The sequence below is a fragment of the Brassica oleracea genome, chromosome C3, assembly GCF_000695525.1.
Source record: "Brassica oleracea var. oleracea cultivar TO1000 chromosome C3, BOL, whole genome shotgun sequence".
In the NCBI taxonomy this organism is placed as follows: domain Eukaryota; kingdom Viridiplantae; phylum Streptophyta; class Magnoliopsida; order Brassicales; family Brassicaceae; genus Brassica; species Brassica oleracea.
The window spans coordinates 22,207,255-22,224,031 of NC_027750.1; the positions used below are offsets into that span (position 1 = coordinate 22,207,255).

Genomic DNA, 16,777 nt, shown 5'->3' on the forward strand with positions numbered 1-16,777 from the left:
TTTTTTTTTGTCACACAAACGATTATATTAAATCTAAAACGAGTTTAAGCGATTACATCCGGAGCTATGCTCAACGGTAACAAGATAATAACCGGAGGGGTCCTCGACGGTTTGAAGAACAACATAAACACAAACACTAAACCAAGGGATAACAAAGCTAACAGGAGAGTCTTGCTCGATAAATGGAGGACCGTGGGAAGCAATGGATGTGTTCCTGAATAGGCTACTACCACGAGAATGAAATAGTCGCACGCGACGTTGATTAGACCAAACTGCCAAGTTTGGAAGGAGGTGGAACGAGCATGAACAGCTCTAACTCCGACCTCGATGTTCCCCGAAGAGACTATGTGAATCTCATCAGAAACGAAGAGTAACAAAGTCCTGGATTTGGAGCTCACAAACAAATAGGCTGGACCTTGAACTCGAATAGCGCCAGTGACAAATTCAGAGCTAAAGCTAACTCTACTGACCTGTGATGAATGTACGAATAATGGCGATTTTAGTTCGACATCACGGCTTTGGGCTAGGTGAACCCTTTGCAGTGAGGCGCGACGGCAGACCATGGACAGACATGATGCTTCGGAGGAGGATTGATGGCTCAAGTATATAATAATCAGCATGTTTAAGCTCCTTAAATGGTTTTGGTTCAAGCCAAAGCATGTGTCGGTTGAGTACCAGCGGCTCTCGGAGGGGATAGGAGTGACAAGGCGACGCGGCGGATGTGAGGTGATGCTCTTGACGATCAAACATGAGGAACTGCACAATGAGATCCAGCTGAGAAGGTGAACTCTGATATTACCGTATCGGGATCCATGGCTCTCATCGAGACCTGAGCTAAACCGCAATTCCATTGCAACACTTTGAAAACTCATATAAAGAGATTTGTGGGGGTTAGGGATCAAGAGTTGATACGGCGATGATGAGCGCAATTGAGGAGTGAATTTGACGGTGGAGGAGCTGCGGTAGTTGAAGGGGAATGCAAAACAGAGGTGAGGCGTAGGAGGGGAGAGATGGCGTGGCGGAGGTGAATAGATGCTCTTGACGCTATTCCAAGATGGGACGAGAGCTGGGAACAGGCTGAGAAACTGTGTTCCGCTATTACCATAGCGGAACTCGTAGCTCTCAACAAACCCTAAGATGAGTACGCCCACAACAATAATATGATTGTTCCTATCAAGAGATCTGTCGAATTGAAACCGAGATCGGTCGAATTGAAACCCTCGGTGAAGATTCTCGTCCAAAGGTTCGAGATTTGGAGTTGGTGGAGAGACGAGGCGTTTCGGCGGAGAGGGGACTTGTCTTGCGACCTTTACTATGACCGGCGAGGGAAAGGGGCGAAACAGAGGAGGTTTAGGCCGTGTATCGAGTGGAGACTCAGTGAGTACGAGCATATGAGCGGACCCAACGAGACCACACACGAAGTGAGTAGATCTGGTGCTTATGTTTGCCTTGAGAGGTTGGGCGGTGATGAGGAGATGAGACGGAGAGGCGGTGGCGACCAAGAGAGTAACATGGAAGACGGTAGCGATGAGAAGGTTCGGCGAGATGGCGATGGTGGAGACGACGAGAGCACTGACACAAGGACTGAAGACAACGATGTAAGAAACATAGATCGATAAAGAGTGGCTGACGGAGCAGAGAACCCGACGCTGGCGGCAAAAAGCATCACCGGCGTCGAGGGATGCTAGCGGCGGCGGCGTCTTCACTTGAGTTCGCCCTAGAGAGCGTTTTTTGTTCGATTATTCTAATGCATGATGTTGGACCTAAAAATAGGTATATGAAATACTTTTGGGTCGCTTCACCCGATGTTTATGTTTTAGGGTCAAGTACTAAGACCAAAACGAGACTGGACTCAGAATCGACCGGGACAGTCCATCACAATAAAAAAATACCAATAGTAGTAGCTTTATCAAATTTGAAGACTCATTCAAAACTGAAGACCCTCACCTTTTGCAATTTTATGACCTGGTCTTCACCAAATGCATATAGGTGATGTAAATATATGACGCTGCGTCGTTGCATTATACTATATATATGCACATGCACGTGTTTTATGATATTCTTCATCGTTAAATTTCCAAGTATTAAAATTAAAAGGCGTTTTCTATTAGTCATCATATTGATCATGTTGAACCCCAGACCTCTAGTTATAGTCTTCTCCATGTTCCTTGTCTTACAGTGTCTCACTTATCATGTCAACTCCGCTTCACCCCTTGAACACACCGAAACACCCGCTCAAGAATCATGCTTTAGCTCTTGTGCTCAGCCACCAGCACCGAAGAAGGTTTACTGCAGAAGGTCGTCGTCACCCCCGCCTCCGGCTAAATACATGTATATAACTGGTGTACCAGGGGAACTGTACCGGACCGGACCTGGTGATCAATGGGGCTACTATTCTAGTGCAAACAATAATATTAATACGATTAAGTCTCTCCTGGTTATTGTTATTGTGGGGTGGTTTGGTGCTATTATAAATGTGTGAGAAAAAATCCTATTAAGGGTTTTAAAGCGTGAACTAAATGAAATATGCTATTCATATCATACTATTACGATGTATGTTCGAGTTATTAATTATATATACTATTGCCTATAGCTTTGGCTGTCTGGATGTTAATAAAAATGACTTTCGTGCTGACTTTTGTTAAATTAACATTAGACATGCAAAATCTCCGCAGCCAAATTAAGACCATCTCCAATGTATTCCTTTATATTTAACTTTAAAATATAAGACCTTTATAATAAAGATGAGTTTTACTCCAATGTATTTCTCTAAAATAGAGATCTCTACGTATAGAGCAAAATATAGAGAAATGTTATTTCTTCCTCTATAGATAAAGGAAAAAATAACAATCTCTATTTTATAGGCAAAAATAGAGATGAGTTGGAGTGATTTTGCTTCTATATGCTATTATAGAGGTAGAAATAGAGATATGTTGGAGATAATATAGAGCATTTACCAAAAAAACAATACTAAAGATTATAGGCTTCCGTATATAGAGCATTTACCGAAAAACTCAATATTTTCGTATGGGTTGTTAACACATAAATTTTGAGAAAAATTCAAAAAATATGATAATATTGTTTTAATGCATAGTTAAATCATGCAATAACATATGATAATGGTCAAAGAGGCTTGAAACCTTTGTTGTCACCGTTTCTCAAGAAAATGGCGATTTTGTAGTGGTTAGTCCACTAATTTAGAAGTATATACAGTTTTATTAAATTAATTGATTAAAAATTAGAACGATGTCCATGTACCATGAAATGAAGTCTAACATATATTTGTAAAAATGTAGAATGTGGCTAGAAATTTTAAAACAATACTAAAGATAACATATGATGATGGTCAAAAAGGTTTTACTAATGTAATCTTTAGTATTGTTTTAAAATTTCTAACCACATTCTACATTTGTATTAATATATGTTAAACTCTCTTTCATGGTACATGAGTATCGTTCTTATTTTTTATCAGTTAATTTAGTAAAGCTGCATATACTTTCTAAATTAGTGGACTAACCACTATAAAATCGCTATTCTCTTGAGAAACGGAGAAACCTCTTCAACCATCATCATATATTATTGCAGGATTCAACTATGTATTAAAACAGTATTGTCATATATTTTTTTTATTTTTTCTCAAAATTATGTGTTATTCCCTACAAAAATATTGAGGTTTTTGGTAAATGCTCTATATATTGAAGCTTATAATCTTTAGATTTGTTTTAAGATTTCTAACCACATTCTATATTTATATTTATGTATGCTAAGCTCCTTTTCATTGACACAGACATCATGCTAAATTTTTATCAATTAATTTAGTAAAACTTCATATAACTCCTAAATCAATGGACTAACCAATATAAAATCGCTATTCACTAGAGAAAGGAAGACAAGAAAGGTTCCAAACCTCTTTGACCATCATCATATGTTAATGCATGATGTAACTATGCAGTAAAACAATATTGTTATATTTTTTGAAATTTTCTCAAAATCTATGGCTCCAACGAAAATATTGAGTTTTTCGGTAAATGCTATATATACTGAAGCCTATAATCTTCAGTGTTGTTTTAAACATTCTAAACACATTCTACATTTTATATTAAAGTATGCTAAAACATCTTTCATGGTACATGGACGTCGTTCTAATTTTTTATCAATTAATTTTGTAAAAATTCATATACTTTCTAAATTAGTGGACTAACCACTATAAAATCGCTATTCTCTTGAGAAATGGTGACAACAAAAGTTCCAAACTTCTTTGAACATCATCATATGTTATTGAAGGATGCAACTACGTATTAAAACAGTATTGTCATATTTTTTTGAATTTTTCTCAAAATCTATATGTTAACTCCTACAAAAATATTGAGTTTTTCGGTAAATGCTCTATATACTAAAACTTATAATCTTTAGTATTGTTTTAAAATTTCTAACTACATTCTAAATTTGTATTAATGTATGTTAAACTCTTTTTCATGGTATATGGGCATCGTTCTTCTTTTTTTATCAATTAACTTAGTAAAATTGCATATACTCCCTAAATCAGTGGAATAACCACAGTAAAATCGCTATTATTCTGAGAAACGGAGACAACAAAGGTTCCAAACCTATTTGACCATCATCATATGTTTGTGTAGGATGCAATTATGCATTAGAACTATATTGTCATATTTTTGATTTTTTCTTAAAATCTATGTGTTAACCTGTACAAAAATATTGATTTTTTAGATAAATGTTATATAACTGAAGCCTATTACCTTTGGTGTTTTTTAAAATTTCTGGCTACATTCTACATTTTTACTTATGTATGCTAAACTCACTTTCAAGGTACATGGGGATCGTTCTAATTTTTAGTCAATTAATTTAGTAAAACTGCATATACTTTCTAAATTAGTGAACTAACCACTATAAAACGCTATTCTCTTGAGAAACGGAAACAACAAAGGTTCGAAAACCTCTTTGACCGTCATCATATGTTATTGCAGGATTCAACTATGTATTAAAACAGTATTGTCATATTTTTTGAATTTTTCTCAAAATCAATTTGTTAACCCCCACGAAAATATTTAGTTTTTCGATAAATGTTCTATTTATTGAAGCTTACAATCTTTAGATATGTTTTAAAATTTATAACCACATTCTATATTTTTATTAATATATGCTAAACTCTCTTTCATGGTACATGGATATCGTTCTAATTTTTTATCAATTAATTTAGTAAAACTTTATATAACCTCTAAATCAATAGACTAACCACTATAAAATCGATATTCTCTATCGAAAGGAAGACAACAAATATTCTAAACCTCTTTGACCATCATCATATGTTAATACATGATGTAACTATAAAATCACTATTCTCTTGACAAACGGAGACAACAAAGGTTCCACACTTCTTTGACCATCATCATTGTTATTGAAGGATGCAACATGTATTAAAACAATATTGTCATATTTTTTTTAATTTTTTCTCAAAATCTATGTATTAACCTCTACCAAAATGTTGTCAAAAAAAAAACCTCTACAAAAATATTGAGTTTTTCGGTAAATGCTCTATATACTGAAGCCTATAATCTTTAGTATTGTTTTAAAGTTTTAACCACATTCTACATTTGTGTTAATATATGCTAAACTCTTTTTCCAGGTAAATGGGCATCCTTCTTATTTTTTATAATTTAATTTAGTAAAACTACATATACTTCCTAAATCAGTGGAATAACCACAGTGAAATCGCTATTCTTTTGAGAAATAAAGATAACAAAAGTTTCAAACCTATTTGATTATCATCATATGTTTGTGTAGGATGCAACTATGCATTAGAACTGTATTGTCATATTTTTGAAATTTTCTCAAAATCTATATGTTAACACCCTTACGAAAATATTAAATTTTTCGATAAATGCTATATATACTGAAGCATGATATCTTTAGTGTTGTTTTAAAATTACTAGACACATTCTACATTTTTACTAACATATGCTAAACTCTATTTCATGGTACATGGGCATCGTTCTAATTTTTAATCAATTAATTTAGTAAAATTGCATATACTTTCTAAATTAGTGGACTAACCACTATAAAATTGTTGTTCTCTTGAGAAACAGAGACAATAAAAGTTTAAAACCTCTTTGACCATCATCATATGTTAATGCATGATGTAACTATGAAAATATTGAGTTTTTCGGTAAATGTTCAATATACTGAAGCCTATAATCTTTAGTATTGTTTTAAAATTTCTAACCACATTCTACATTTGTATTAATGTATGCTAAACTCTTTTTCATGGTATATGGGCATCGTTCTTCTTTTTCTATCAATTAGCTTAGTAAAATTGCATATACTCCCTAAATCAGTGGAATAACCACTGTAAAATCGTTATTCTTTTGAGAAACGGAGACAACAAAAATTTCAAACCTATTCGACCATCATCATATGTTTGTGTAAGATGCAACTTTGCATTAGAATTGTATTGTCATATTTTTGAATTTTTCTCAAAATCTATGTGTTAACCAGTGGAATAAATGATATATATACTGAACCCTATCATCTTTAATGTTGTTTTAAAATTTCTAACCACATTCTACATTTTTACTAATGTATGTTAAACTTCATGTCATGGTACATGGTCATCGTTCTAATTTTTAATCAATTAATTTAGTAAAGCCTATAATATTAGTGTTGTTTTAAACTTTCTAATTACATTCTACATTTGTATTAAAGTATGCTAAAATCTCTTTCATGGTATATGAGCATTGTTCTAATTTTTTATCAATTAATTTATTAAAACTGCATATACTTTCTAAATTAGTGGACTAACCACAATAAAATCGGCTAGGCCTGGGCGTTCGGGTCTTCGGGTCTTCGGGTCGGGTTCGGGCCGGTTCTTTTCGGGTCCGGGTCTTTTCAGGTCCTAAGAGCATCTACATCAATGAACCCCCTCTTGGGGTTCATCTTTTCAATTTTTTATTATTAATTTTTTTTTCTTTTTCTTTTTGATTTTTTTATTAAAAAAAAAAAAAAAACTAGACCAATCGCAGGCCACCACGACACATGGGGCCCGCGCTACAGTGATGAACTTTAGGAGAGAGGGGTTCATCCAAGAGAGCTTTAGGAGAGAGGGGTTCATGTGATTTTTTTTTTTTTTTCTTGATTTCTGTGTGAACTCCTCCCATAAACCCTCAATGCGGATGCTCTAAATATTTAGACCCAATAGGTATTTAGAAATTTTCGGTTCGGGTTTGGGTCGGTTCTTCTCGGGTCCGGGTCGGTTCGGGTCTATAATTAAAATACCCATAAAATACCCGTAATTTTTCGGGTCCGGGTCGGGTTTGGGTATTTAGGATCTGAAAATGACATGATATACCCAATTCCATCAACTTTAGTTGAATATTTGTCATATATATCTAAAATTTTACAAAACAACTTAAATGAAACTATTAATTATTAAAATAAAACATTTTAAAACTCTAAATTTTACATTTTAAAGCTTTATATTACTTTAAAAATGTTAAAAAATAATAACAAATGTTGTTAACAAAAGATATTTCAACTAAATCATAAAATAATATATATAAAATAGAACACAAAAACATCATAGTTTTAGATATACATGTTTTTAAGTCGGGTACAAATCAGTTCTTATTTGGTTGGGTCTATTCGGATCGGTTCTTTTCGGGTCCGGGTCTATTCGGATCGGTTCCTTCGGTTCCGGGTCTTTCGGGTAAAAAAAATTTAGACCCAAAAGGTACTTGTAAATTTTCTGTCCGGTTCTGGGTCGGGTATTTTTGGGTCGGTTCCGGTTCGGGTTTAAGGGTCCAGGTTAAAATGCCCAGGCCTAAAATCGGCTATTCTCTTGAGAAACGGTGACAACAAAGGTTCCAAACTTGTTTGAACATCATCATATGTTATTGAAGGATGCAACTATGTATTAAAACAGTATTGTCATATTTTTAAAACAATTTTCAAAATCTATGGTGTTAACCCCTACGAAAATATTGAGTTTTTCGTCAAATGCTCTATACTGAACCCTATAATCTTTAGTATTATTTTAAAATTTCTAACCACATTCTACATTGGTGTTAATGTATGTTAAACTATCTTTCATGGTACATGGGCATCGTTCTTTTTTTTATCATTTAATTTGATAAAACTGCATATACTCCCTAAATCAGTGGAATAACCACAGTAAAATCACTGTTCTTTTGAGAAACAGAGACAACAAAGGTTCTAAACTTATTTGACCATCATCATATATTTGTGTAGGATGCAACTATGCATTAGAACTGTATTGTCATATTTTTGAATTTTTTTTCAAAATCTATGTGTTATAACCCTTACAAAAATATTGAATTTTTGATAAATGTTATATATATACTAAAGCCTATTATCTTTAATGTTGTTTTAAAATTTCTAGCCATATATTCTACATTTTTACTAATGTATGTTAAACTCTTTTTCATGGTACATGAGCATCGTTCTAATTTTTAATCAATTAATTTACTAAAACTGCATATACTTTCTAAATTAGTGGACAACAAAGGTTTCAAACCTTTTTGACCATCATCATATGTTATTGCAAGATTCAATTATGTATTAAAACAATATTGTCATATTTTTTAATTTTTTTTCAAAAATCTATGTGTTAAGCCCTACGAAAATATTGAGTTTTTCGGTAAATGCTATGTATACTGAAGACTATAATCTTTAGTATTGTTTTAAAAATTTTAACCACGTTCTATATTTGTATTAACAAATCGTATAAAATATGTTTATTAATATGATCCGTATTTTATAAAAACAAAGCTTATGTAATAATATCAAAGAATGCTATTACTAATATAAATTGATAGAAAAAGGTGATGACCGTCAATGTATGACCGAGTCACATTCTAATTTCGGTAACATCAGTTTTCTCCTTAGATTGGCCTAGTTTAAAGCATTGCCTCAGCTTCTTCACGTTCAAGTCTCTTTATATAAATCTTTACGATCATTTAATACCTCCGATACCAAAAGAACACAAACCTATAAACAATGGCTGACGCAACCGAAAGAGCTGAGCACGATCGTATTTTCAAGAAATTTGATGCTAACGGAGATGGAAAAATCTCTGCCTCCGAGCTTGGAGATGCTCTCAAGAACCTTGGCTCGGTCACTCACGACGACATTAAGCGTATGATGGCTGAGATTGATACCGATGGTGATGGATACATATCCTACCAAGAATTTTCTGATTTCGCAAGTGCTAACCGTGGTCTCATGAAAGATGTCGCCAAGATTTTCTAAGCGAAATATTAAAATTCAATTTGAGATTTAATCATGTTTAATTTGTTTTTGTAATGACAAACATTTGATTAAGTATGTTTTTATTATGTTTTCATTTCATGTAATGGATTGTAATGATATAATTGAAAAATGCACCATTTTTAAATGGTAAAGGGATTTGGTTCTAGAAAATAATGTAGTGATTTATTGAAATAAACAAATATTCCAAATAACGTTCCAGGTAAATCCCATTATAAAATATAGTAAAATTTTATTGTGAGAATGAAAAAAGAAATACTACAATTATATTAAGAGATTAAAATTTATAAAGACAATTTAGTGGGTTAATTCTCTTGCTTTTTAAAAAGTACAGTTGGTTCAGTTAGATTTTCAAGAAGACTATAAACAACACATACAACAAATCCGTCGTAGTCTAGCTGGTTAGGATACTCGGCTCTCACCCGAGAGACCCGGGTTCGAGTCCTGGCGACGGAGATTTTTTAAATTTTAATTTTACATTTTCACCCAAAAAAACATGGCAAGTCAGTGAAGTCTTGTTAATACTGTATTCAAATTAATTGTGCTAAGTGCGATAATGTAGTTTTTAGTATCCTTAGATATTTCAAAATAAAATGTTTGACTATAATAAAAACATATATATATTTTACATACATATTGCCATCAAGTCAAAGCAACATCACTTTTTCCTTGAATACATATTTGCCTTGAAAGGGGTTTTCATGACCATTGTGATGAACTGTTGCTTCTCAGAGAGATCAACCTCTTCACCTTCTACGCATTTCCACTCAAACTTCCAAACCAAATTGGCCACATAGTATTCAAGGTGAAGTAGTGAAAGACCGTAACCCGGACACATCCTTCGTCCGGCTCCAAACGGCATCATCTTGATCTCACGAGTTCCGGTCATATCGAACCCATGCGCTTCCCCGTTCTCTAGAAAACGTTCTGGCTTGAACGTTAAAGGATCCTCCCATATCTTCGGGTCACGGCCCATTTCTCCTACCATGAAGTTTATAGTACCTAATCTCAACACAAATCAGATAAAAATGATGTTACAAATAGCTTCAGGGACTGAGCACTAAACATGAAACAACAAGTGTATGTAGAGCCGGTGTGATGAAACTTTGGCCTTGAACCCCAAAATGTTAAAGAGGAAATATAAATAGATATAATAAATAAACAAAAAAATTATTAAATCCTTTTAATAGATTTTTTTTGGTCCCTATAATCTCAATACCATTTATGAGTGTAAGGTGAAACTAGTATGCATCCGGCGAAAATCGATCATATTTAAAACACTGGACCATTAACAACATATGCAAACGATTCTAAAAATAAATATTAAAAATCAAAAACTAAACATATAAATTATTATCTAAGACTTTAAATTTATAGCTTATAATTTTTTAAAAAATCATTAATATATAAATAAAAAATAACTTTTCAAACTACCTCATTAAATATTTTTGAACATGAACTAAATAATTTGAGCACTGGACACACTAAGTTTGGGTCCTTGTGGTGGATGGTTTTTGAAACTTAGGTCATGATTGTTTAAATGGTTTTTAGATTTTGGTTTTTAGTTTTCGGTTTTTAGTTTTTCGTTTTTAGATTTTGGTTTTTCATTTTTGATTTTTGGTTTCGCAGTAGATTTTAGATTTTTGAAAAGCACGATTGGTGATTTGGATTTTAGTTTTGGTTTCTGATTTTAGTTTTTGAATTTTGAACTATTTTAGATTTTTGTTTTTTACTAAAATTATATGAATGATTTATTTATTTTTAAATCTATATACTATTTTAAAAAAAACTCTGACATACAATTTATTTAAAAATATTTAAATTACTAAAATAATATACCATATTTTCAATAAAATAATACCGATATATTATTAACAATGTATGTAAATTTAAAATAAATTAAATGTTAAAAATTAAGTTAATTTTCTTGTTAGGTTTTTGAAAATTGTTCTTAATATAAATATAAATTAACTTTACTGACAAGTCTAGTCGTATGTAAATTAATTGTCAATATTCTTCTTTTTCATGGAACACAAATAATTTAATTATGTGTAAATTATTTTCTATTATAGTTATAATAAAAATAGAGATTTAAAATAGAGCAATTTTCTCAAAAAAATCATTTTTAAGTTTTTGTCACAAAAAATAACTCTCAAGAAAGAAAATGACCAAAATAGTCCCTTTTTATTTTGAAAATTTTAATTTTAATTTTTAATTTTTTGAAATTTGAAACCCTATCCCCAAAACTCTACCTCTTAAATCTAAACTCTAAGTCTAGATTAGTTAACGCTAGGGTAAAAATACATTTTTACCCTTTAATAAAACTTATTTTGGTCATTTTCTTCATTGAGGATTATTTTTGTGTCAAAACTTTAAAATTGTTATTCTAGAGAATTTCTCTTTAAAATATAATACACACAGTGAATAAATATTTATGTTCTTCAAATATTTCAGCATAAAAACTAATAGCTAGATTTTAAAGGAAAAAATAAAATGTAATAAATGTATTATAAATATAACTAAAATTTTTAATTAAGTTTATATAAAATTTATAACATAAGTATTAATTAAATAAATATAAAATTATTCTATCTAAACAAACTCCAATAACTTAACTTTTAAAAAATATTATAAATTTTGTAATTTTTATTCACCTGTTTTGTAGATTAAATGTAGATCTTATATAGTAGGTGTTTTCTACAATTAATAATTTCTGAAACAAAAAAAAGTAACAATTGTCGTGATCAAAAACCAAAAAAATATGGATTCTAGCTTTTAAGCACAAAACAATAAAACAAGGAAAAACTAGTTTCCCTAAAAATTAGGAAATCTACTTTGCTAAAATCATGATTGGATAAAAAACAGTTTTAAAAAAATCAAAAACCAAAAACTACTTTAAAAACTACAAACAATCAACCTCTTAATAATGATTAGATTTTAAAAAATTATTACTATATTGCTAGTTCATAGCACTTGTAACAATAGTCCCTATATGTATAACGGTAAGCTACCTTGGCGCGGAACGAGGAAACCACCCAAAACGGTGTCGTTAGTAACCTTATGGTAAGACAAGTAATGACCAGGAGGGTGTCTTCTCAAACTCTCCAAGATCACAGCTTTGAGATAACTCAGCTTCCCCAAATCCTCTTCTCTGATCTCTTCCCCTTCTTCCAAAACACTCTTCATCTCCTCGTACACCTTCCTCTGTATCTCCGGATACTTCACCATGATCGCCAAGATCCACTGCATGGCCGTCGCGGTAGGATCCGTCGCCGCGTTTAGAAACTCCGAGCAGAGGCTCACTATCTCCGAGTCGCTCAGCTTCCTCCTCTTCCCTTCGTCTTCCTCCGTCGGAATCTCGAGATTCAACAGCGTGTCGACGTAGCAGAGAACATCTCCGGAGGTTTCTCTCCCCCTAGCGTTCACGAATTTGAGCAAGACGCTCTCCTGAGACTTCCGGAGTTCTAGATACTCTTTCCACTTTCGCCGGAGCAAGAACTTGGTGACACTCGGGAAGATGTTGAGGACGCTGAACTTGGTGTAGCTTATGAGCATCTGGTACTGAGCCTCTTCGATCTCTTTGATCTCTTCTCTTTTAAGTTTCTCCCCGAAACACATCAGAGCAAGCAGACAGAACATCGCGTGTCGGAGATGATCCAACGCCTCCGAGACGAAGCCTTTCTCTCTCTGCTCCGTTTCGAAGAGATCGACGAGAATCTCCAAAGCCCATTTCCTCGACGGCCCATGGGCCTTAACGCGGGCCGGCTGGAGGATTTCTGACGTGAGGTTCCGGCGGAGGGTTCTCCAGAGAGAGCCGTAGACGGAGGAGTGTATGTCGTGCTGGTTGCTCGTGATGACTCTGGTGGTCGGGAGAGCGAGAGGGCGGTCGGAGAAAACGGCGCCGTTTTGGACGAGGGCTTCGTGGGCGAGGGACCTGTCGGTGACCCATATTGAAGGCTTTGAGCCTACGTGGAGGGTTATGATTGGTCCGTGACGGGAGGATAAGTCGCGGAGGACGCCTTGGAAGTCTGAGAAGCTGTTTTTCTTGAGCCAGATTATGTTTCCGATCACCGGGAAACGAGGTGGGCCTGGTGGGAGTTTGTGGGGAGGGGAGAAGAAGATGAGTTTGATGAAGATGAGAGAGATGATGGTGAGGAAGATGATTGTGATGATCTCCATTGTTGCTTGCGTTCAAAGTGGAGATTAAAGAAGGGAAAGGGAGTTACTACTTTTATAACTTAGAAGAATAAAATGTATGGAACAAAATATGCATAGAGATTAGATAAAATCATAAAAATGAGTTATTTCATGTGGCTGAAATTGTAAGAAAGCTACTATGTTTCTTTTATGGGCCATCTTAATTTGAATTTATATGTAATAATCACTATCGAACAGGTATTCTTTTTTAGGACTTTTGTTCAATAATCTTTTATCTCTGTTTAGGTTTTCTACACCGTTGATTAAAATTGATCACATGACTTTTGAAGTAGATATTTCTCTAAACTGTACACGCAATAATGTTGTCAGCACTCTTCACCGTCTTGTATCATTTGGTAAACTGATATCATTGGAAAATAAACATTAAAACAGGCAGACACATACGTTTTCTTTAACTATTAACTAAAAGTTCTGTGTTGTGAAATGAGTGAAATATATATGCATCTTGTGATTGATTGTGTAACGTGTAATCTGATCTCGATTTCGTATTAACGTTTTAGTTAAATGGAGGAGATATGTGGATAACAAGAACAAAGTACTTGAATAGAAGTGGAAGGAACTTTGACAAGTGAGTCAGTGACTAAGTGAGGAATGGTAACGTGTACGCGTCTGCTTCTGTTTTCTTGTCCGTTGCAAAATGCGTGTAATGAATACAGAGCTGAATATTTTCGGTTACTTTGTAAGTTAGTAACTTTGTGTCTTCATGCAATTATTTGCCATGCATTTTTCCACACACGAGAAAAGGTTGTGGTCTTGATCACATGGAAAGAATGCAACTATTTTTATCAGTACACCAGCTATTACGATGGTGATTACTTGTGGTAGAAACATATAAAATGCACGTGATATATATTATTCTTTGTTGGTACTCTGAAAGGAGCTTGAGTACTCACTGTGTTAGTGGCTAGCTCTTAATGAGAAGTTGGTTGACATAGCAGATGATTGTTTGAGACTTGATCACACGTATAGCTTAAGACCTTTGTTCTATAAACCTCTGCCTTTTCTTCTTGTATAACACGTTTAAAATTCTTGTATTGTTTTGATTTGAGACTGACATTTATTTGTGTGGGTGAAAATGCAATAGTACATAAATCATATCTTTGATCACACCGAGATTCTTGAAGCTTTTTGGTTCCTTGACACAAGTGATTCCATCACATTATACAGCAATTTGGTGAAGACTCGAGCATCTCTGGAGACCTGTGGATAATACACACATGAAACATTAGGTTTTTCCTAAGTTCATAAGGAAAGCAACTGAGAAAAAATGAGATATAAATGAGGAGAAAGGGGACTCACATTTGGCCTAGACTTGCGAAATCAAACCCAGGATCCATCTCCTGAACGATATCATTAGGTGGTTGTCCGCACTCTTGCATCTTCTGCATGATCTCCATGATCTTAACTGAATTGTTCGGTTCATCCTCGTAAACCGCATTGAGCTCTTTGATCAGCTTGTACTGCTGCGAATAGCGGTTGTAGTCTTCTTTGCTTATACTGCCTTCATTCTCCTCTAGCCATTTCGGATACCTTGCACCGATCTCCTTCATTGGTTCGTGGAGAATGTCTTTCGACAGTAGCTGTTGCATCATCGTTTCCACTATTGATTCCAAGTCCTATGCATAAATAAACAAGAGGGGAGAGAAGAGTCAAACAAAGCAGAAGCATTATCTTCACAAATGAGCTCCAATGCTCCATCTATTAACATTAACATAATCATAAAGAAAAATCTCTACCAAACAGTGAGAGCAGTTAACTCCTAACCTTGAAGAAGACACACAGGATAAAAAGAACCACACTTTTGGTTCTACTAATCCCTACTTGTAGCAATAAAGTAAAAGGAGGCTATACCTGAGATCCAGCGAGACTCTCGAATTGCTTGAGAAAATCCTCGACCATAGCATCATCATCACCAGAAGCTGGTTGCTGCTGCTTGGAAGAGATAGATTCCACAGTTTCTCTAGTTTGTTCCCTAAGCTTATCAAGAGCTTCTGCGACATGATCCTGTTTCGAGACTTTCTGCTTTCCCTTGCTCTTGATTCTCATATCAGGCAATCCCATTCCGAGACCTTGGACTCCACTCGGCAATGGAGATGGCTCTTGTTTCTTTTTCTTCTCATTCCCCTCTTCGCCTTCCCTATGGTTTCCACAACAGAACATCCCAAAAACAAATCAAACTAAGACAGAAAGTTTGAGACTTTGGAGCTACAAACGTAGGAGAAAGACCAATCTCGTTTCCAGAGCTATTCATAACCGAAGCTAAGACATAAAGTTTGAGACTTTTTGAGCTAGAAGCAGAGGGAGTAAAGATAAAAGAAGTAACCTTTGAGCAAGATTGAGATCTTTGAAATCATCCAATGCACCTAAGCAAAAAACCACATACTGAATCAATACAAATCTCAAAGGCAGAACCTTTCAACAATCAGGAGAGATGGACAGGAACACAATTGCATAGGATTCTAGGAAACGCATATTGGTCGATGAATCACGATAACTTACTATCGAGAAGCTCGTCTAAGTCGTCGGTGTGATCGTTCGCCATTTGCTTACGGCGTTTGGTCTCTGTGTGTGTGAACAATTCGCAGATTGGGAAGACGAATCTCAGAAGATTGACAGAAGAAGAAACTTTTGGTTTTGCCTTGTTTAGGAGACGGTGTGATTGATATGACGCTTTCTTTTGGAGTTACGGTGAAGCTCAAGGTCTCGAGATCCAACGACTGTGATCACTTTTCCCATTTTATTATTTAAATGTCTCTATCCAACGGCTGCGATCACTTTTTCCATTTTTATTATTTTCCCATAAACAAATACACACAGAGTCCCAATTTAGGTATGGCACAAAAACCGAGAACCGAAAACCAAACCGAAACTGAATTAAAAAATTGAATCCAAAACCGAACCGAAATTCAAAAATAACTGAATGGTTCATATATTTTTATAACCGAACCAGAATCGAACCAAGAACCAAATAAGTATATGAATATATGAAATATAATATATACCTAAAAATATTAATTATATTGAATATTAAAAATACTAAATATTGTAAAAGTATTACTTATATACCCAACAACCCGGAAAATTGAAATATCTGAATAGTTACCCAACAACCCGGAAAATTGAAATATCTGAATAGTTTCTATCTAAAGTATTTAAAATATTTAAATTATCCTAATGAACCAAATTACCGAATAGTTTTTATCCAAAATATTAAAATTTATCTAAATTACCTGAAAACTCTAAAAAATCTTTTTTACCC

The 16,777-nt window shown here is 34.1% G+C and overlaps 3 protein-coding genes and 1 non-coding gene across 4 annotated transcripts; 2 read left to right on the forward strand and 2 right to left on the reverse strand.

The window, feature by feature from the left end:
- The first annotated feature begins 8,984 nt into the window (after nt 1–8,984).
- On the forward strand, nt 8,985–9,424 carry LOC106333937 (polcalcin Bra n 2). Its single transcript, XM_013772319.1, has one exon. The coding sequence runs from the start codon at nt 9,031–9,033 to the stop codon at nt 9,280–9,282; it is 252 nt and encodes an 83-aa protein (XP_013627773.1). The 5' UTR covers nt 8,985–9,030; the 3' UTR covers nt 9,283–9,424.
- Nucleotides 9,425–9,683: 259 nt separating this feature from the next.
- TRNAE-CUC lies at nt 9,684–9,756 on the forward strand. Its single transcript has one exon. It is a non-coding gene; the product is annotated as a tRNA-Glu (tRNA).
- Nucleotides 9,757–9,879: 123 nt separating this feature from the next.
- On the reverse strand, nt 9,880–13,579 carry LOC106335930 (cytochrome P450 89A9). Its single transcript, XM_013774618.1, has 2 exons — nt 12,312–13,579; nt 9,880–10,302 (listed from the first exon to the last, which is right to left on the reverse strand). The coding sequence occupies exons 1-2, from the start codon at nt 13,477–13,479 to the stop codon at nt 9,959–9,961; spliced, it is 1,512 nt and encodes a 503-aa protein (XP_013630072.1). The 5' UTR covers nt 13,480–13,579; the 3' UTR covers nt 9,880–9,958.
- Nucleotides 13,580–14,484: 905 nt separating this feature from the next.
- On the reverse strand, nt 14,485–16,239 carry LOC106331524 (peroxisome biogenesis protein 19-1). Its single transcript, XM_013769903.1, has 5 exons — nt 16,018–16,239; nt 15,842–15,881; nt 15,370–15,655; nt 14,818–15,134; nt 14,485–14,718 (listed from the first exon to the last, which is right to left on the reverse strand). Exons 1-5 carry the CDS (start codon nt 16,058–16,060, stop codon nt 14,673–14,675), a joined length of 732 nt encoding a protein of 243 aa, XP_013625357.1. The 5' UTR covers nt 16,061–16,239; the 3' UTR covers nt 14,485–14,672.
- Between the last annotated feature and the right edge of the window lie 538 nt (nt 16,240–16,777).